The sequence below is a fragment of the Dipodomys merriami genome, unplaced genomic scaffold, assembly GCF_024711535.1.
Source record: "Dipodomys merriami isolate MVZ:Mamm:240054 unplaced genomic scaffold, mDipMer1.0.p SCAF_13, whole genome shotgun sequence".
Taxonomy (NCBI): Eukaryota; Metazoa; Chordata; class Mammalia; order Rodentia; family Heteromyidae; genus Dipodomys; species Dipodomys merriami.
The window spans coordinates 33,245,182-33,267,102 of record NW_027202604.1 but is presented as its reverse complement, the minus strand read 5'-3'; the positions used below and the strand labels follow the sequence as shown (position 1 = coordinate 33,267,102).

Here is a 21,921-nt window from a genome sequence, read left to right as displayed (position 1 = left end):
TGTCAAATCAGAATCTCATTGTGCCCACTGTGGCTGCAGTAGGCCTTCACTGGGGGCAGTTTCTTGATTAGTCTACAATGACTAATTTCATTCTTCTCTTCAGGCTATGATCCACCACCAAAGAGCAAAGTCGAACGTGTCCCTATTGCAGGCATATGCCCTTCATGCTTGTTCAAGGTCAGAGATGCCTATAGCACACCTTGTGAGTTTTGCTTAGAAATGCCGGCTGGATGACTCTGGTTTTCTCCTGTTTCCAGTAGGGTCAGACTATCATGGTGCCTGCACTGCTGATTCTTTTGGGGGCTGTGGTGATATTGCAAGTGGACTTGGTTCCTGACAGAAAGCGTAAGGACGTTCCAGTCAATTCAGTCTCCTCTCCTCTCTCTTTTCCCTTCTCCCCTTTCCTATCCCTTCTTCTCCCTTCCTTTCCCTCCTCCCCTCCCGTCTCCCCTCCCTTCTCTTCCCTCCTCTCTTCCCCTCTCCCCATTCCCTGCCCTCTTTTCCCCACCATCCCCCCTCCTCCCTCCCCTTTCTCCCTCCCCTCTCCTCCCTTGCTCCCTCCCCTCCCTTCTCCTCTCCTTTCTCCTTTTCTCCCCTATTCTCTTCTTTTTCTCTCTCCTCCCCTTTCTCTCCTCTCCCCTTCCCTTTTGTACTTGGCTCAGTGGTAGAGCGCTTGCCTTGCATGCCTGAGGGCCCTGGGTTCGATTCCTCAGCACCACATAAGCAAAAAGAAAAAAGCCGTAAGTGGTGCTGTGGCTCAAGTGGTAGAGCACTAGCCTTGAGCTGAAGAGCTGAGGGACAGCGCTCAGGCCCAGAGTTCAGCTCCACGACCGGACCCCCCCCCCAAAAAAAAAAGAATAACTTAACTTTTGTACAATATAAAAGGAGTAGCATGAATTTCTCCAAACTAAACTCACAAGCAGGATTCTTTTTTTCCCCTCCCATTCTGGGGCTTGAACTCAGGACTTGGGCACTGTCCCTGAGCCTCTTTGTGCTCAAAGCTAGCACTCTACCACTTGAGACACAGACTGCTTTCAGCCCTTTCTGAGATGTTTATTGGAGATAAAAGTCTCACGGACTTTCTTGCATGGGCTGGGTTTGAACTGCAACCCTCAGATCCCAGCCTCTTGAGTAGCTAGGATTATAGGCATGAGCCACTGGTACCCGATACAGCTCAGAAATTTTTATAAAATAAAATATTTATCCTTATCAGAATACAAACTCTTAGCTGGGCACCTGTGGCTCACTCTTATAATCTAAGCTACTCAAGAGGCTGAGACTTGCAGGGTCCTGTTTCAAAAGCAGCTTGACAAGAAAGATCCACAAGATTCCATCTCCAATAAACCAGCAGAACACTGGCTGGAGTGTGGCAAAAAAGAAAAAGAAAAAATATAAACTCTTTAGATAGTAGATATTTTGTATATATGCATGCATATATATACATGTGTGTGTATATATGTGTGTATATATGTGTGTGTGCATGTGTGTGTGCGTGTGTGTGTGTGTGTGTGTGTGTGTGTGTGTGTGTATTTGTGCCAATACTGGGGCTTGAATTCAGGGCCTCAAGCTCTCACTTGGCCTTTCTGTTCATGGCTGGCACCACTTGAACTACCCCTCCATTTCTGGCTTTTTGGTGTTTAATTGGAGATCAAGCATCTCATGGACCTTCTTCTTGTGTTGGCTTCCAACTGTGATCCTCAGATCTCAACCTCCTGAGTAGCTAGAATTGCAGGCATGAACCACAGGCACCCAGCTCTCATATACTTTTGACTGTGACTCATAAAAAGAAATGTATGCCATTTACATAGGTAACTTTGTGTCATGGAAACAAGGCATTCACAAAGCAGTTGCCATGACATTTGATGTATCCTGCTGTTTTCTGTTTCTGTCATGTGGATAGCATGAACGGGCACAACACAATGAATTCCCTGTGTTACAATGAACCCATACTAATAAAAATGCTGCTCACGACCCAGTAAATTGCTAACCAAACTCATTAATAAATAATGACCCTCCGTTTGAGAACTACAAATACAATGACTTGTGATGTAGTAAATATTCATCTTCAATAAAATAAAAACAAATAAATACTGCAGGCAAAGTTAAGAAAATAAAACCAATTTTAAAAGAGTTCTTCCAAGATTACTTCAGCATTATGTATTCTAAATGCCATAAGAAAATAGTATGTTACACAACAAAATATTGTTAGAATTTTAAGAGGCTTGGGGATGGAGCTTGCTGGTAGAGTACTTGCTGGCAAGTGCAAGACTCTGGACTTGAACCTTCAGTGATAAAGTACTGTTAATGTGCAAACGGGCATTGTATTGCTTCTTTTTTTTTCTTTGAATCATAGTTTTACTTCTTCCACCTGTCAACTTCACCATCAAATTTATGGGTTTGTCCCAAGTTCTTTTGCGTTGGCACCCAAATCCTGACCAGGAGCCATGGAATGTTAATCTAGAATATTATGTGAAAATACACAGCCCACAAGAAGATGACGTGAGTGTCCATTCTACACGCTTCTTACACTTGATCCCCATATCTTTGTGAAATACCAGTACGGGTATCTGTGAATAATTCCATGCTTATTATTTGGTATAAACTACAATGCACAACAGAATTACTACATTGTTAAGTACAGGGCATTACATACTGGTTTTATGTTTCTTCTAATATGGCCAAAAGTACAGGAGATAAATAGCCAGGTAAATGGTGGGACAGAGGAAGGTCCGGTGGTAGAGAAAGCAAGCTCAAAGCCAAGTTCATCTACTTCTTGTGTTTGCAACCTGGAGCAACTGCTGGGTGTCTTAGATATCCTAACACACCTGCTACACGTTAGGTGTGCAGCTAAGCCCGCTGAAGGGAGAGGCAACCTGTATTAACCGTTTCACAGTCAAGGTAGAATTTTAACGAACTTCCTGCTGAGCAATTACTTTTGGAGAATGAAACTAATATGAGTGATCAAAATCAAAGGGATCCTGTGCTTTAATTATAATCATCTTTCATTTATTGTTATTAGAGGAACATAGTCATGTGTCACTGAGGAATTAGGTTGTAGTCCAACCTTTTTGTATTTGTCATTCATTCTAACAAAACTCACTGGGTTTTATTGATGTGCCATTTCAAACATGGAATCAAAGGCTTGTTGACTAAGAAACAGCTCTTGAAGACCTTGTTCCCTTGTGATGTATCTCATGGCTGTTGGATTTTGTTGTTAGTACGAAACCAGGAAGACTGAAAGCAGGTGTGTAATTCCGCTCCATCGTGGCTTCTCGGCAAGCGTGCAGACCATTGCGTGGTACCGGGGCTCGCTCCTGGCCAGCACCTGGGTTTCTGCAGAACTTCAAGCCCCACCAGGTAATGACCACCAGGCACCCAGGATTGTACGTCAGACTTTTCAGAGAAAGCAAAGCCAACAACTTTGGTCAGTTACCTGTGGCTGTATCTTCTTCACCTGACCAAAGTGTCCATCTCTTCTTCTTCCCACAGCCCATTCCTTCCAGACACCCTGCTAGAATGCCTATTTATGCAATTTCTGATACATAGGGCTACTGATACTTCTGATTAAATACACACACACAAAGAAAGAAAGAAAGAAAGAGAGAAAGAGAGAAAGAGAGAGAGAAAGAGAGAAAGAGAGAAAGAAAGAAAGAAAGAAAGAAAGAAAGAAAGAAAAGAAAGAAAGAAAGAAAGAAAGAAAGAAAGAAAGAAAGAAAGAAAGAAAGAAAGAAAGAAAGGGAAATATAAAAGAAAATAGAAAAAAAAGAGAAGATAGGAGTGCTGGGTTTTAGGTGTTGAGGTATGCGAGTGCACCAGTCACATTTGTCTTCTCATTCCTCTTGTGTTAGTCAGCTTTCTGTTACTGTAACAAACACTGGAGACAATCAACTTACAGAGAGAAAAGGGTTGTCTCTGATTTCTGTCAGTTAAGCCAGCTAGTCCCATTGCTTTTAGGCTGTGTGGTGTGGCAGCCCCTTACAGGGGGAGTATATAGAAGAGCAAAACTGTTCACACACCAGGTGCTGGTGCATCACACCTGTAATCCTAGCTATTCAGGAGGTGGGATCTGAGGTTGAGGTTCAAAGTCAGCCCAGGCAGGAAAGTGTATGAGACTCTTGTCTCCAGTTAACCACTAAAAAATAACGAAAGTAGAGCTGTGGTTCAAAGTAGTAGAGCTCTAGCCTTGAAAAAAAAAAAAAAAGCTCAGGGACAGTGCTCAGGCCGTGAGTTCAAGCCCCATGACCAACGCAAGTTAAAAACAAACCACTTCATGATTGCAATGCAACAGAGATGAGGAAGTAGGAGCTAGGGTCCCATGGAACTCTGAGAGGCTATAAACCCCATCAACTCCCCCAGAAGACCCCCTGACTCTTAAACATTCTACCAGTTCCCCGCAGGCCCACGGGCTGGGTAACTCTAGTTTCTTCCCTCTGGTGAAGTTGGCCCTTGGCAAATTCTCAAAAGTAATCGATCAGAGCAGAATCGATCAGAGCAAGGTTTAGCTCTTGTTGTTTTCCACTTAGGGGCTCCTGGGACCTCCGCCGTAAATTTAACTTGCATTACTACCACCACCACCACCACCACCGCCATGGTGGTAGGTAATTACACGGGTTTAAGGTCGTACCGAGTTTCTCTGCGTTGTGCCTGGCTTGCTGGAGAGGAGGCCCCTGACGACGTACAGTACTTCCTCTATTATAGGTTAGTATCTATTTCTACTTTTGCAAAGAAGTTGGTTTCTTGGGAGACTCACGAGTGTTCCAATTTAGGTATGGCTCCGTGACAGAACAATGCCAAGCCTACAGCAAAGACGCACGGAGCAGAAATACCACATGCTGGTTCCCCAAGACGTTTATCCACAGCAAAGGCCGTGAATGGCTCGCAGTGCATGTAAATGGCTCCAGCAAGCAGACTACCATCCAGCCATTGGATCAGCTATTTGCTCTACATGCCATTGGTAAGGTGGGTTTCTCCCCAGGTTGAAATGATTGAATCACAGCACTAGAAAAGGTAGGATTGCTTTCCTGAAGATGATTAGCATCTAACCCATAGCTGGACAAGTCCTGGACAGGTTTCTTACTTTATCTTACTGAAATGCTTGGCTGGATAAAGGGGTCCATCATGGACATTGGGAGGGTGTTTCTCAATATGGCTACTATCTATGAGATGTAAGTCATAGCTTCCACTCTGTCCCCTACCCCTCAAGGTGTGGCCACAAAAAATAATGCCCATTCATTGTGGAATGTCCCTTCGATGACAACATTTCTACCAGGTGAGAATGTCTGAGCCAGGGACAGTGAACACACTGACTAAAGCAGCCCATTTCTTCTCCCATCAGCGGGGAAAGGGATTATAAAATTCCTGCGACCCATAGATCAGTTAAGCCAGAACTACTCTGGGCATTTCTTTCCCCCATAAGGTGTCCCAGGGCCACCAGGATTCCCTTCCTGAGGCCTTTCCTTACCAAGCTAGCCCCCCACTCCCCAATTCCTCATGGATTCCTCTTAGAACCCCTTACCATACTGGCCCAACTCTAAGTGCTCTTGAGCTCTAATGACAGCCGTAGTGTAGTACTCAGTTCTCGAAACAGAGGGCCATCCTTTTTGTCCTCAACAATTCTTTTTTAAAAAAAATTTTGTTGGTTGTCGGGCTTAAACTCAGGGCCTGGGTGCTATCCCTGAGCCCTTTTGCTCAAGGCTAGTGCTTTACTACTTGAGTCATAACTCCACTTCTGGTTTTTGAGTGGTTATTTGAAGATCAGAGTCTTATGGGAACTTTCCTGTCTGGGCTGGCTTTGAGCTATGATCTTCAGATCCCAGGCTCTTGAGTAGCTAGGATTGTAGGCGTGAGCCACCGGCGCCCAGTGTGTCCTAGATATTTCTATTCATGAAACACATCCAGAGTATTCCACGCAGGTTCTTGGTGATTAACAGCTAAGACTTTCTGAATGAACGGTTGTTTTCAGTGGCTGAGGAGAACCAGACAGCTTTGCTCTACTGCCTTGCTGAGTTGCCTTAGTCAGTCTGGTTATTCCTCTGTGTCTTCTGACATAGGAAATGGGAGATAATGAGACTGTTTGTTTGTAGGTATAAGACTTAGAGTGGTGCCTGGCTAAGGATGTAGTAAATACACTAAAATAAAGGACATGATTTGGGTTCTGACATATCTGCTCTCATGGAGTATGACTTTGTTTTGGAAGAATCTGAACTCTTGCTAAAGAGTTGCCATACAGATCTCTTCCATTGTCTATTTCTTAGGTAGCCTACAATTGTCACTTTCATGAAAAATAGCCAATAGATGCAGAAGAAGATCTGGGAGACAAGGACAGTGTAGAACTGGATATGGGCTGGAGCACTCAACAGAAATGTTATTTGCTGGCTTTTATTTTACTGAGGCCAGTTTCTAGAATTGCTAAAAAGCACTAAGTGCTCTCTTGGCTAAGGCTTTTCTTCTGGGAGAATGGCTGGCTCTGGAAGCAGCGATATCATTCTTAGATTATGTCATTATTATCTATGTCATTGAATCTAAAACAAAGGTTCTCCTCTAGGAGTCATTTTCACTCCCCTTACACAGTCCTAAGACGAGCAAGGGAGATAGATCGCTGAGGAAGGGGCATAACAGGTGCTTTGTGACTTGTCCTGGGCCATGTAGAGGCGAGTACTGAGGGGGATCTGGTGTGAGCACCAGGGTATTCTCTTGGGCAAGCTTATGCAGGCCTGGGCTACAACTTGGAAAGATGGAGTGAGTCTTGTAATGAAGAGGTGAGGGAAAGGGTTGAATCTGTCACTTCTGTTTCTAGTGGACATCTCTTCATGGTACAGAAGGTGAGCTCTCTTCCAGTGTTACAATACAGGAGCCCTCTGGGAAGCCCCAGCATCCTGTGGTTTGAGAGGACCATGTCTTAGAAATGCCTTGAGAAGAGTGACTTAAAGAAGTGACATGGATCTCCCTTTCTTTAACCCAGATCAAGTAAATCCTCCAATGAACCTCACAGCTGAGATTCAAGGAACTCACCTCTTTATCCATTGGGAGAAACCAGTTTCTGCCTTTCCAGTCCAGTGTTTTGATTATGAAGTGAAAATTTGTAATGCAAAGAATGGTTATTTTCAGGTAAATTCTGTTTTTTTTTCTCCCTTGTAGTTGGCACTCTACCACATGAGCCATGCCTCTGGCTTGGCTTTTTGCGGGTTAATTGGAATATCGTAGACTTTTCTGCCCAGAGTTAGCTTTGAATCATGATTCTCCATGTCTCAGACTCCTAAGTAGCTCAGACTACAGCATAAACTACTTGTTCTTGGCTCTCAGATAATTCTAATATTTGATAATAAATGTCTATTTTAGAAGTATTAAAGAAAAAACTCTGCCTGGTGGCTTTTCTGGGTATTGTTAAAGACTCACAAGGTCAAAGTTAACTTCTACCCCAGGTATTACAGCAATAGGCCAAAATCTTAGAGCTTTTTTTCTTTCAAAGGGCATAGTTCGGGTTGAAAATAATACAAAAGATCAGACTCATTCATGACTAGTTTTGGCTAAAATATGAAATTATGCAGCAGCTGTGAAAAATAGAAAGACAAGTTAAAAAATAGTATTATCAAATGGTCAGCAATCCCATCTCTAAGCATATATACAAAAAAAAAAATCAAAACAGGGTCCCAAAGAGATATTCCCATACCTATGCCATTTAATCTACATCAACTTCCATCGCCTCGACTTTACCATTGACCACCTCCTATATTTTAGTTCCAAGGCAGCTTTCCCTGAAGGGTGACTGCCATTTATCACACTGAAGACATCTGGAATACACTAATTAATGGCTCCTATTGATTTTAAATTACTGCCTGCACAGTCACTTGACCTCCAAATGACCTTGCAGGATGGTCATTGGCATAAACAATGTGTCTAGAGATTATTACAATGCTATTTTCCCCCATCTAGATGGAAAAAGTGACAACCAATGAATTCATCTCAACCACTCACGGTATTTCTAAGTATTCCATTCAAGTGCGGGCCACGGTGAGCTCTGTGTGCCGTGAGCCGGGGCTCTGGAGTGAGTGGAGTCAGCCTGTTCATGCAGGTGAGTCCCCCATACTGATGCTACCGTGGTGGCCTTACTCAAGGCTGAAAACACACCGCGATCTCTGCATCTCTGCTATCGACTCAACTTCCCTGGCGCTCTGCCTTCTCTACCATGTAGGTTTTCTGGGAGACCGATGAAGCTTAGTGACTCACCATTTCCTCAGCACAAACCCTCCCTGGCTTTGTCCCTGTTTTGGATTTGTGTTCTTACCCTTGGGGAACATTTTGGGGCAGGGGAAGAATAACCTAAAGCATAACAGTGGGTAGCCCTGGGTTGGGGGAAAATGAGAGTAATCAAGGAGGATCAAGCTGATGCAAACCTCCAGGTGAAACCCCTTTTGAACAATTACCTTCACTTAAAACCTGGATGATAGGCATGTAAGTAAAATGGGTGTGCTCATGAGAGGAGGAGGGTGAAGGGAGAGGGTGGAGGAGGGCGAATATGGTCAACATACTTTATGTCCATGGGTAAAAATGGAGCAATGAAGTCTGTTGAGATTGGTTTGGGAAAAGAAGGAAGATGAAGGATTGTGATGGAAGGGGTGAGTTGGCTCGAGGGACAGCGTATGAACCTATGGGCCTGCCGAAATCACACCCCTCCCTACAACTAACTGATGCCCTTAAATGTGGAAGAAAATCCCAACTAGAAAACCAACATCGACAGTCCCGAAATCGTACTGAAATTCCATCAGTCTGAATGCACTCCATTGCGTATGTTTAGTCCTCATCTGTACCATGTGACCGTACCTTGTGCATGTGTAACTGTGCAATATGCATTTGCTTCCCACTGTGCCAGTCATGACTTCCTACTGGTCTCCTCCCACCACAGAAGGGCTCAGTGAAGCTGGGATCTGCCATTTACATTCATTTAGTGGGGGCCATGGTTCATACCTGTAATCCTAGCTACTCAGAAGGCTGAGCTCGAGGATCCTGCCTGGGTAGTAAAATCTTATGTGACTCTTATCTCCAGTGAACCACCCAAAAATGCAGAAGTGGAGCTGTGGTGGAAAAAAAAAAAAAACCAAAAACAACAACTAAGGAACAGCACCCCAGGCCCTGAGTTCAAGCCCTAGTATTGGCATGTGTGCACTTGCTCACTCATGTGCACCTACCCTCCTCCTTTATCATTCACTCTTCAGAGCTCCCCCTCCTCTCCATTATTATCACCTTCCTACTTTGGATCTGGCCTCATTACTGTTTCCTCCCAGGTGCACCTCATTGGCATTATCCTCAGCAAATCCCATTTCATTTACTGCCACCCATTTCCTGAAGACGAGCTGATTAATATTAGCACTCACCTTATAAATCCATCCTTTCTGGAATTTACTCTCCTGCTTAGCTTGGGATCATTAGTGGATTTAATCAATGCAGACTTTCCTTTTCATCAAGATGATTAATAAACATAATAGAAACTCTAAGCCTCTCGGGGACATTCTGCATGGCTCTTCCTTCCCCCCGGTGGGTGCAGCCATAATTGTGCCCGGCTTGCAGTCTTCCGGGCAATTGGGCTGCTACATTCATTTCCTCCTTTCCTACCAAGCCCATAAATGGCACCCTGGAGCCGTCCCCTTCCATTTACCCTCCCCAGCCCCCCCTCAAATATCATCCCTTCCTGTGATATTAAGTCCACCCCCTATATTTTAATTATGGTAAGGAAAGAATCGAGATATTAAATGACTCAGTAGTTGTCAAACAGCCAAGAAGTGACTATTAATGTTTAATTTCCTCATCTAGGTGACACAGGAGCCAATTAGCAAATTAGAATAGATTCAGCTAACTAATTAACCCATGATAGCCCAAGGTTATTTCATAAAAGGTGGCACACACCCTAAGTTTGATGCAGTTGGGTTAGGGGAGGAGGAGGGCACTTCAAGTGGGGACAAAGAAAGCAATCAGCAGGACCCCTCTGCATGCCCTAAACTGCGCCTTCAGTCTGCTGTCCTATCCTAGGATTTCCAGAGCATGGTTAGTTGCAAGAAGAAATAAAACAGCCATTGCATTTATCTATACTTGTTATCTACTGTTTTTCAGCTTCTGTCTTAACTGCTGAACTTCCCAATTTTCACTAGTCTTTCTCCTTTTGTAACTTTCTTAACTGAACTTCCCAATTTTCACTAGTCTTCCTCCTTTTGTAACTTTCTTAACTTCCGGATTCTTCCGTGCGTTCCTTTGTTATCTTTCCTGTTGACTGACATTATCTGATTATCTGTGCTTTTCCACTGGCCTTAGTAAAGCTTTTTTTTTTTTTTTTTTTTTTTTGTCAGTCGTGGGACTTGAACTCTGGGCTTGGGCGCTGTCCCTGAGCTCTTCAGCTCAAGGCCAGTGCTCTACCACTTGAGCTACAGCGCCACTTCTGGTTTTCTGAGTGTTTATTGGAAATAAGAGTTTCATGGACTTTCTTGCCCAGGCGGGCTTTGAACCGTGATCCTCAGCCTCCTGAGTAGCTAGGATTACACAGGCGTGAGCCACCCTCGTCTGGCTTAGTAAAGCTTTTTGTTGTTTGAATTCTGTACCTTTTCTTCCTTCCCCTCTGTGATGCCCCAATGCCAAGTGGGAAACAAGCTATATGAAAATAAATTTCTCTACCTTCCCTAGGAGAATGGGCATGCTGGCTGCATGGAAGTGGCATCCTGCAGCTACATTCTTGGCTTAGACTTGGTCTTGTTTGTCCGTGACAGGTCATAGCCATAATCATGGGAATTGCTCTCAAAGGAACGATGACCTTTTGCTCCAACCTCACTAAAAGCAACATCTGATAGCCAAGATCTATGTGATGGGGGAATTAGGCATGAATGAGAAGCTATTTCTTAAAGTCTTCTTCAGGCTTGAGGTTCATGGCATTTACCCCTAGGGCCTAGAGCAACATTCACCCACTTTTCACATCACTGGAACTCTCCACTGAGCTCACCGCTAGCACCTTCAGCAAGCATGCGTGGTACTCACGGCAAGTTTTCACATCCTCTCATGGTTTGAGCTCTGTGTCCCAGAGTTATGGGATATGCCTAGAATGTTAGGGCTGAAGGCAGAGATTGACGCAGAGAATCCCGTGTGGCATGTAGGGGATTGGGCTGGGATGGAAGGAAAGCTTTCCCAGAGGGAACTCCTGTGCCTTTCCCCTTCCATGGATATTCGTGATGGCTGTGTGTGAAGCAGCCCAGTAATTCCTCCACAACCCATGGAGCCAAAGGCTTATGGACAGTGCAAGATCCTGGAGTTCCAGCTTGTCTCCCCTCTCACTTCTATGCCTATATTTCTTTCCCTGCCCCCCCTTCTGTCTGTGTGTCTCCCCTTATGTGAGTATATGTGAGTGTATGTGTGTGCGTGCATCTGTACGCTGTTCCTCAGGTTTGAACTCAAGGCCTGACCCTCTTGCGTAGTTTTTTTTTTCACTCAAAGCTTATGTTCTACCATTTGAGCTATGACTCCATTTCTGGTTTGCTTTGGTGGTTCGTTGGCAACATGAGTCTCATAGACTTCCCTGCCCAGGCTAGTTTTAAACCTGAGTCCTCTGCTCTAAGCCTTCTGAGTAGCTAGGATGACAGAGATGAGCTTCCAGCGTTATCTTTTTAAATTCTCACTATCATGAGTTAAGGAACAAGCCAGGAAAGGAAAACACAGAAGGGACCAGCTTTGTGTACTCCAGGCCTTTGAAAACTTTCCTAGGACAAGAGATGGAAAGTTCTGGGTCAGCACAGTATGACACTGCTGGAAAAGTTTCAACAAGTAACCCAGCAGGAAGAGGAAAACCATTCACAATGTTTGTTTTTTCTGCAAGTGGAGCATTTAGGCTGGGTAAACATTGTAGTAGGTTGACTAAAACTCTTCCTTTCACCCAGACTCCTGTAGTTTCAAGGCTGGCTTGACCCTTCTAGGCATCACTACCATCTGGTCCCGACTGGGGGCAGAAATGCCTTTGTCCCACTGCCCTGACGAATGGCTAGCCTGGAGCTTTCAGATTCTGCCTTCAAAGGCCAGAAGCACTGAATTCTCATTACTCCTCTGGCTCAACCACCCTCTCTTGCTGGCCACACCCCTTTCCCATGACTAAATCCTGCCTCAGGATTTGCTGCCAATTGGGACTTTATCGTTGGGCCTAGTTCTAGGCTAGGCAAGCCCATGCATATACACTTGTGCACATGAGAAGATAATGACCAAAGTTGCACAGCTGGTGAGTGGTGGCCTAGGCCTAGAACCCCATGACACAATTGACTATCCACACCTAACTTCTAGGATGTTCCGTCTGGAATGGCCGAGGCAAAAGGTGAGGCCATGCCTGAGCCGCAGGAGATGGAAGCCACAGGAAGAGAAGCTCTGACAGCTATTGCTTCTCTCAGCCTCCATCCATCCCCAGACCGGCATTGTTTTCATCCACCTCTTCAGAACCCTCTTGTCTCCCTTGTTTCTCTCCAAGTTATCCGCCATGTTTGTTTAAATGCAGGTCCTCCAGGGCTAGGACTATTTGTAGCGTAAGTCTCTTTGTCTTCCCTGATCTCTGGGATATTTGGTGTTGATCTCTCCTGAGCTACTGAGACTCTCAGCCCAATGGAGGTGATGCAGATGAGGGTCTCGAGCGTACAGCCACCATGTATACCCACTGCACCCAGCTCCAGTCTCTACCCCTCTCTGTACTCTGGTCCACTTAGACGCAGTTATTCCAGGTGAACCCATGTCTGTGCACTTTATAGTGGCTCGTGGATTATTCTATGCGTCATTCCCTCAGGGTGCATTCTGCTGCTCTTCCATTCCTTAAACCAGGGATGGCCCACTGTCTATTTGACAGCTGCTTTGGGAAGTTCCCACACACAAAAGTTTTGTGTGAAGTGGGAGCTCTTTTACTCTACACCCAGAGGAAAGCCACAGGGTGCTGGTTAAACCTCGTATTACAGACATTGACATCCTCTCAATTACCCAGCCCTGTTGGTGCCATTTGAAGTTTTCCCCAAATCTACCTGCTGGTCTTAATAACGCAGCAGGGTTGCTTTCATTAGAAGGATCCAGTTAATTTACGAATTAGCTCTTTTCCCTGAAAAAACACATGGTTGAGTCTGTAATCTGATTCAAAATTGATACAGATGCATTGAAAGTCCATACCTTTAGTGGGCACTGAAGGTGGGAAAGGCTTCCAAATCAAACCTGTCTCCTGAGAACTATTTGTCTTGGCTACATCAACGGTAGAACTTTGGAACTAGAGGGACAATAGCACCCAAGCCAGATTTTACAAGCCCACCAAGGCAGCCAGAGGCAGGGCTGGATGGGACAAAGTTAGTCCAACACTTAAGAGATTTCCTTCTCTCTCTGTGGCTACCATCCCATAGGTATATCCTAGAACATCTAACAACAGAAGTTCAGGGTACTGGTTCATCTGCAAGATCAATTGGTTGAGAGGCCAAAAGAAATGGAAGCGGAAGTCACAGAAATCAGACAGATCAATTCCCCAAGCAGTTTAAGCTGTTGATACCTGCAGAGCAGAAATGAGGTAGAGAGTGGTGGCCATCTCTGTGGAACAAACTATGTGCCTTCCTTTTTCAAAAACTGGTCTCTGCATGGCTAAATGAGAGAGCTGATCATCTTCCTCAAAACAAATGTCTGTGACTTGCTTTTCAATGGCAGCCACCGTGAGCCACAGAGAGAGTTCAAATCACCTATCATTTTTTTTCTACCCAGTCTTGGGACTGGACTCCAAACCATGCATGAAATCTTTACTTTGGAAAAAAAAAAAAAAGCCCAAGGCTATAGAATCTCAACTGTTTTAACCCAAACCATGTGTCCTGTCTATAGACCCCGTTTCCCTGCTTTGCCTGCAGCAAAATCATTTATAATGAGTCATTCTCTCTGTCTCTGTCTCTGTCTCTCTCTCTAATTGGTAAATCAATAGTGGATAATTTACAAGTAATTTCTACTCAGCAGTGAGTATGTGATAACTTTTTCTTTTTCACTAACTTTCCCTGCTAATTTAGATTTACTTTGCAGGAACGCTCACCTTGTGTTCTGGGTGTGAATTTTGTTTGGATTTGGCTTTCTAGGAGCACCTACTAGAGAGGCATCCCCAGAGAAAGGGCTCATTGCGAACTCCCTCCCACCTAGTACCCTGCATATACTAATAACTTTCCTTTTAATTGAAAGGAAATCAGTAGCCCTTATCTTTTATTGCTAATTCAGTGAGAATCTTTGCTTATCAAAGTAAGAGAGGAACTGAATAAACCAGGGAGTGGTTTAACTGCAAAGATTTTTGTAATCCTGGGCAGAAGACTAACGGAACTATTATCAGGACTTGACATAGCAGCGTAGAAGGAGATTTCACAAGTTGAGCTGGATGAGTGAATGCGTCCTATGACACCTCACCCCTGGTGGTGTTTACCACGATGCTTGTGGTTTCTGCAGGAGCCCACGTTTTGCCCTCTCTGTCCCTTCGTTGTAGACTTTTTATTTCCTGACTTTTCCCTTGCTGAATCCACAGACATGCTGGTGATGGTAGAGATTCTGAATGTACTTATTCAGACCTTTGGAACAATGGAGGCGAGCATGGTTGGTGTCAGAAATGGGGATGTGTAGCAGCCTGAGTCTGTTAGTCAGAAGCAAAGCAGGAAGAAAAGACAGCAGCATGTGGAACCCGGCGCTCTTTATATTAGCCATGGGAAAATGCCATTAAAAACAAGGTTTCACAAGACGCCGAGTTCAAATCCAGGCAGTCAGACATGAACTCTAGAAGCCCTGGTAGTCAATGGGATTTGGGAAAAAGGAAAGAAAAGGTTTGCCTCTGAGGATTTTTTTTCCTGTCATTTTACAAGGTGCAGCTGACGCTTATTTATAGTAGACATGAAGACACGTCACAATTAAGCTTTTCTTTCACAGTACTCCCGTAACCAAAGGACTGTCCTTCAGCTCTTTCACCTAAGGCCAACACTTTATCACCTGAGTCACAGATCCACTTCCAGCGTTTTGGTGGTTAATTGGAGACAAGAATCTTAGGAACTTTCTTGCCTGGGCTGGCTTTGAACCTTGATCCTGAGCTCTTAGCCTACTGAGTAGCGAGGATTACAGGTGGGAGTCACCAGTGCCTGGCAATAATAGCTTTTTGTTGTTGTTGTTGTTTTGTCTTGTTTTTTAAATAAAGCCTCTTAGTCCCACCTAGTGGGAAATAGCTATTTGCAAAGCAACCGCTTTCATTAAACAGGGGATCACATACTTGGGTCCAACAGCTAGGACAGGCAGGACAGGATCCTAAACCAGGGCTTTCCTGTGGTGAACGCCACATAGCCACATGAGAAGGCTCTGGAGAGTGTGTTATAGATGCCTTAGTTTGAGTCAAGGAACTCCAGGATGAACTCCTACATGGCAAACTGGGCCTAGAATCCACATCTCCAGACTTGGCAGGAGCCAAAAGCATATGGCTCCATATTTCCGTTGTAAATCAAGGAGGTGAGGGAAGGGGGCGTGGCCAGGGAGAATGGGGGAAACCAAGGTAGCTTCAAGGATTTGAGGTTGGCAGCTTGAAAGAACAGGGCTTGAAATGCAAAAGTCAGGGGAGAAGTTGTTTCGAAACAAAGCAGATCATAAATCTGGTTTGGACTATGGCCAGCTCTGAGAAGCACTCAAGTGATCTGTCACCAATGGGTGATTCATGATTTAGACCTGGAGCTGCTGTGTGCCAGGAATAAAGACTTGCGAGAAGATTTGGGGGGAATTTAAAGACACTTTTCAGTGTTTGGAAATAGACTACAGTAGAAGAACCAAGGGATGAGCTTGTTGAAAGGGCCAGTGGAAATTTGATTTTGTGTTTTGGTTTACAGTACTGGGCCCCATGCTCCTTGGCTTTTTCCACTCAAGGCTGGGGTTCTACCCCTTGAGCCACAGCTCCCCTCCCTTTCCTTTGTTTAAAAGAACAAAGGAAATGCGGTGGAAGAAGGAAGTCATGAGTCAGAGCACTCATGGCTCCATTTCAACGTGGGCTCAGCTGGTCAGCGTGGGCTCAGACACCAGCCGTGTCAAATGCTGAAAGAGCAAGAAAAAGAAAGCTCAGGGAAACAACCCCCAAGAATTGTTTGGATTAGACGAGGAAGGCATTAATGATGATTTTTAAAGACAGTTTTGGAAGTAGAAAAACCCATCAGCCTGAATCACCTTATTCAAGAAATCAGGCTAAAGGAAGAAAGTATTTGATGACAGGCAGAAGGTTTGGCTGAGCAAAGCCATGGCTTAGTCAAGATAAAGGACTCTGTGAATGTTGGAAAGTCGGGGAGAAGAGATTGCGAGGGAGATGAAAGGTTTGGGGAGCAGCAGAGAAATCTAGATAACTGCCCTGGAGACAGCAAAGGAAGAGCTTTGGCGGAGTGAGAGTCACTCATTCGGAGTGAGAGTCATTCATTAAATACAGATATAACTCCCCCTCTTCATACTTGCATGTTTCCAGGTTTACAAGATTTGAGGCTTTGGGAAAGTCTTAAAGCTGTTCTAGAGCACTGGAAATGTTGACTTCCATGTGTTTGTTGTTTTATAAAAGAAACGACTCATGGCAAAATTGAGGACTAGAACTCTTTTTCTCCTGGTATAATGTGGTTTGAAGCGTGCCATGGTAACTTATAACGACTGTGATGTTTGCTTCATGCAGTTCTTCCTTGATGGACTCCAGGCTGTAGGATACAAGGGCTCACGTACATTCTTCTAAGCACAATGATCACAGTCTCTTGCACATCATTAAATACCTAATGGGAGCCTAATATTTGTTCAGAGGATTTGATTGGAGAATTAATGGAGTAGTACATGGTGTATTAGGGAGGAGACTCAGGTTCTGAATTCTCCTCTCTAAGTGAACCAGGAACTTTAACAAAAACATTTCTTCTGCCAGGCATCTGTGACTCCTGCTTGTAATCCTAACTACTCAGAAAGCGGAGATCTAAGAATCCCAGTTCAAAGCCATCCAGGCAGGAAAATCCGTGCTTGCATTTGTTCATCCTTCCTCCTTCTATTTCTGTGCCACCATCTTGCTCCCCCCAAAAAGAAAAAAAGCAAACTAAACAACAAAAGCAAGCAAAAAGCAAAAACAAACCAGTCCCTGGGTGCTGTGAGCTGAACCTTTATAGTACTGACCATGACAAGTTTTCTTCTACTTTCCTGGCTATGAAAGAGAGCAAGGGGAGATCATTAGGGTCCTATAGCATTTATTGTAGAGTCTGCAGTCTAAAACCTTAGTCCTCACCCAAAGCTAATAAGCTCCAGGGCTCAGGAAGCACAGTACAAGGAAGAGATTCCTAAAATACTTGCTGGTTGAATAACTAATGCTTGATGCTTCAAAGTGGCCTTGTTTTCATGAGCTCATTCTATTCTCATATCAACTCTGTGAGGTGGACGCTTTAACAGGTGAGAAATCTCAGGCTCAGGAAAGTTCAGCCATGTGTCTAGTGTTGTTCAAGACTCTGGGACTCACACCCAAGCTTTGTGATGCCTGAAATCTGTTCACTTCCCTTACCTCCCCCTTGATTCTAACGCTTTCTCTTTCTCTCTCTTTTTCCCAATCAGGGAATGATGAGCAGGAGCCCTGGGCAGGATGGCTTTTCATTGCACTCACAGCCACGGTCTGCATTCTCTTGTTCATTTCCTTCCTCATCTGCAGAGTGTAGGTATTCTTCATGTGTAGCTGTGTCTGAGTAAGGCATTTTCAAGCCTTGCTCAGTGTACGCGAGCTGGAAGGGCATCATTGTCATGTGGGGTTTATAGCATTTTTCTGTGTGGATCATTCTGAGGTAGATAGACACCAAATCCAAAGTGCTGAATACTGGCTCACGATGTACAGAAACTAGACCAGGTCCAGCCGTCTGCCACTGCAAATCCCCCTGTGAGTTTGTTGACAGTAAATGGATGTAGGTGGAAGGTTTTTACCTTTCAGTACTTCACTGGGTAATTGCTTGTCTTTGTTTTCTTTTTCTTTTTGTTTTTTGGGTTTTTTTGGGGGGTGCTAGTCCTGGGTCTTAAACTCAAAGCCTGGACACTATCCCTGAGCTACTGCTGCTGCTGCTCCTCTTCCTCCTCCTCCTCCTCCTCCTCCTCCTCCTCCGCTTCCTTCTCCTCCTTCTTTTTCTTTATGAGATCTTTTTAATTAAGTGCTTATGCTGGTAGTGTAATTCCCAAAGGATACAGAAAGTAAGAGCCACAAAATTAGAAAGAACTTCGAGCTTCTTTTGAGCAAGGCTAGTGCTCTCCCACTCAAGCCAGAAGAGCTCCATTTCCAGCAGGTCTTTGGTAAGCCATCAACGAAGGCTTTTTATACCCCAGGTAAAAGACCACAACTCACCAGAGGCTGACATCACCACCATTCCCCCACATGATGAGTCTCAATAATCAGGGCTCATCCTACCTGGATCTTCTGTCACCTGGCAAGAGTGGATGATGATGATGATGATGATGATGATGATGATGATGATGATGATGATGATGATGATGCTGGAATTGGGACTCGATATCGGGGCCTTGCATTCTTGCTTGTTTGTTTGTTTTTTCATTCAAGGCTAGCACTCTACCCCTTGAACCACACTTCCACTTCTGACTTTTTATTAGCTAATTGGAAATAATCTCTTTGATTTGTCTGCCTGGTTTCAAATCTTGATCCTTGGATCTTAGCCCTGAGTAGCTAGGATTATAGAGCCACTGGTGCCTGGCAAGACTGATTGTGCTTAAGTTAAAAAGAGTCTAGAAATGCCATGAATATCTGGTATCCAATCTTGTGACCTGAAAATGGCTTTATAAACACTCCCTACCTATCCACTTCGGTATTCAGGAGAAAAGTGTCCTTTAAGGAATCACAAGCTTCTGCTCTGATACCTGGCTCATGCCTACAATCCTAGCTACTCACGAGGTTGAGCTCTGACAACCAGGTCTGAATCCAGCCTGGCAGGCATATTCATGAGGTTCTTAACTCCAATTAACTGGCAAAAAGTTGGAACCTGAGGTGTGGCTCAAGTGGTAGAGCACCAGCCTTGAGTGAAAAAGCTAAGAGACAATACCCTGGCCCCAGTACAGACGCGCATGTGTGTGTGTGTGCACGCATGCATGCATGCACATGCACACACACACACACACACACACACACACACACAACATGTTCTGTCTTAGCTTTGTCACGACATAGGGTACAAAACCTTTCATGTTAAGTAGATTACTATCATAGTTGTTATATTTGGGTAGCATCTGTCGAAGGGAGGATATAAGGGGAGAGGGAAGGTAGTTTAAAGGAAAGGAAAAGAAAAAAATGTCCATGATTCAACACAATTGACAAAGGAATACCTTATCCAGCACTGCAGGTAACTGCCTGGTGCTATTAAGTGGGTATTTGGAGTCTATCTTCAAACCTTTGGCCTGGCAATATGCATAGAACAGTTGCTAGTTTGTCTCTGTTGGTTGATTCAGAAGCTGTATTACAGCCTTGCAGGGTCCTCAGCTGACGCAGATGTCTAGAATTGTTGATCAGTAAAGATTCTGCCTTTATGAAGCAGCTAGTTGTAAAACCAATGAGGTGGATGTTTAGACTTGGTATTTGAAGGCACATAATTCCTTCCTTTATTCTCTTTGCAGATATAATTTGTGGACCAAGTTGTTTCCACCAGTTCCAGCACCCAAAAGTAACATCAAAGACTTCTTTGTGATCACTCACTATGAGGTAATGTTGAAAAAGTTAACTTTTTTTTTTCTTGACCTTCTTGGGGCTTGAATTTAGGGCCTGGGCACTGTCCTTGAGTTTCTTTTGTTCAAAGCTAGTGTTCTACCACTTGAGCCACAGCTGGCTTTTTCTGTGATTAATTAGAGATGAGAGTCTCATGGACTTTCTTGCCCTGGCTGGCTTCAAACTGAAATCCCCAAATCTCCCAAGTAGCTAGGATTATAGATGTGAGCTACTGGTGCCTGGCCTAAGAAGATATGTTCCAAGTGCCCAGGGTTGAGTCTCCTGCAACCTTTCGGGCTTTTTTGTTCTGCTGTAATGTAGCTAGGTGGATCAGGAGACAGGAGCTTTCCTTTTACTTCCATGGTCCTGTTCTTTGGCTAAATGGGGGTTGTAAATGTTCATCAATACCTCTACATTTGTTAAATGTAAATGTGTAAATATGTAAAGAACCATCTAGGGAAAATTGATGCCCCTGAATAGACATTTTCATGTTCTGTTCACCAGCCAGAATCCAGGGATTTTCCCAAATGGTCACTTTCCAAAATCACTTGTTGAAATAGTATTGCCTAAGTGAATTATCTTGACATCCTTGTCAAAAGTTAGTTTTCCACATATGTGAGTGACTCCAGTGCTAGGCTATTTTTTTGGTATCAATGATTTATTTATCTGTTTTTAAACAAAACACTTCTATCAGGGTTCCTATAGCTTTAGGACCAACCTTGAGATCAGGTAGGGCAAACAGGCCTCAAAACGTGATTTTTTATTATTCTGGGTTTTTTTTGCATTACTATGAAAATTTTAGAACCAGCTTTTAATTTCCTGTGATTTAAAGAACAAAACAAAGTATCAAAACAACAACAGCAACAACCAGAAAGGCTGAAGCTCAGTGGTAGAGCATCTACCTATTAGGTATGGGATTTGGAGATAGTCCCCAGCAGCCCATACACACCCACAAAATAATCCAAGAAAAGGAAAAGAAAGATGATGTCTATGAACATAGAACAATATAATTTGAGAGACTACACAATGTTACAAAGAATGAAAGAAATTGATAAGGCTGTGCAAAGGCTGTGTTTGTTTATATTGTACTCTGCAAGCACAAGAACCTCGGATCCATTCCCAGCACCAAATAGTAAGTTAATTAAAGTGGTATCTCCCTTTGATATAGCCTATTTAATCATATGGTAGTATCATTATAAATATAAAGGCAACTTTATGCCTAGAAAGAGGGCTGAGGAGCGTTAGTATACAGTGGGGTATGTTTTGAGGTACAAGTTCATGAGGATCTTTTTCTTCTTCCTACTTTATATGTTCATGTTTTCTTCAGCAGTCACTATTTTTTTTTTGGTCATGGGGTCTAAACTCTGGGCCTGGGTGCTGTCCTTGAACTCTTCAGCTCAAGGCTAGCACTCTACCACTTGAGCCATAGCGCCACTTCCAGCTTTTTCTGCTTATGTGGTGCTGAGGAATTGAACCCAGGGTCTCATGCATGCAAGGCAAACACTCTACCACTGAGCCACCTTCCCAGCCCCAAAGTCACTATTTTTATTCTTAAAATTATGGAGGGGCTGGGAAGGTGGCTTAGTGGTAGAGTGCTTGCCTAGCATGCATGAAACCCTGGGTTCCATTCCTCAGTACCACATACACAGAAAAAGCCAGAAATGGAGCCTGTGGCTCAACTGGTATGGCCCTAGCCTTGAGCAAAAGCAGCTTAGGGACAGTGCCCAAGCCCTGAGTTCAAGCCCCAAGACTGGCAAAAAAAAAGTTACTTAAATTCAATTGTAATAAATCCAAAAAGACAAGATGCTCATCTAAAGGATGTTTGTTTGTTTTTTTCTTCCAGAAAACTGGTTCCAGTGGTACAGAACTTGAAGTTGTAAGTTATGTGGAAGAATGTGGAATGGAGGTCTTGGAACATTCTGTGTTTTGATGGTCACTGTGGCATTCTCAAGCAACACTCTCACGCATGATTCTGCAATAAGAATAGGACAGCTGTTTCTTGGACAACAGGTGTTCAGAATTTACTGCATATACAGTGTAGCCACAAGACAATACCTTAGGATGGATAGGTCTGAAAGTGTGCGTGCTTCATCAAGATCTCCCTGTTCTTGGCAACGTGACCAACTAATCGAGTATTCTGTTGCTTATTTCATCCTGATTTGATATAGTGAGACACTTCCTTGCACCTGCCAAAT

At 44.0% G+C, this 21,921-nt stretch overlaps 1 protein-coding gene across 1 annotated transcript; it reads left to right on the top strand.

Annotated features, from left to right (window-relative positions):
- The first annotated feature begins 272 nt into the window (after positions 1-272).
- Positions 273-21,656, top strand: Il5ra (interleukin 5 receptor subunit alpha). The gene is made up of 10 exons (XM_070018411.1): positions 273-345; positions 2,354-2,499; positions 3,219-3,357; positions 4,524-4,698; positions 4,767-4,954; positions 6,962-7,107; positions 7,933-8,071; positions 17,590-17,686; positions 19,639-19,723; positions 21,570-21,656. Exons 1-10 carry the CDS (start codon positions 273-275, stop codon positions 21,654-21,656), a joined length of 1,275 nt encoding a protein of 424 aa, XP_069874512.1.
- Positions 21,657-21,921: the final 265 nt, after the last annotated feature.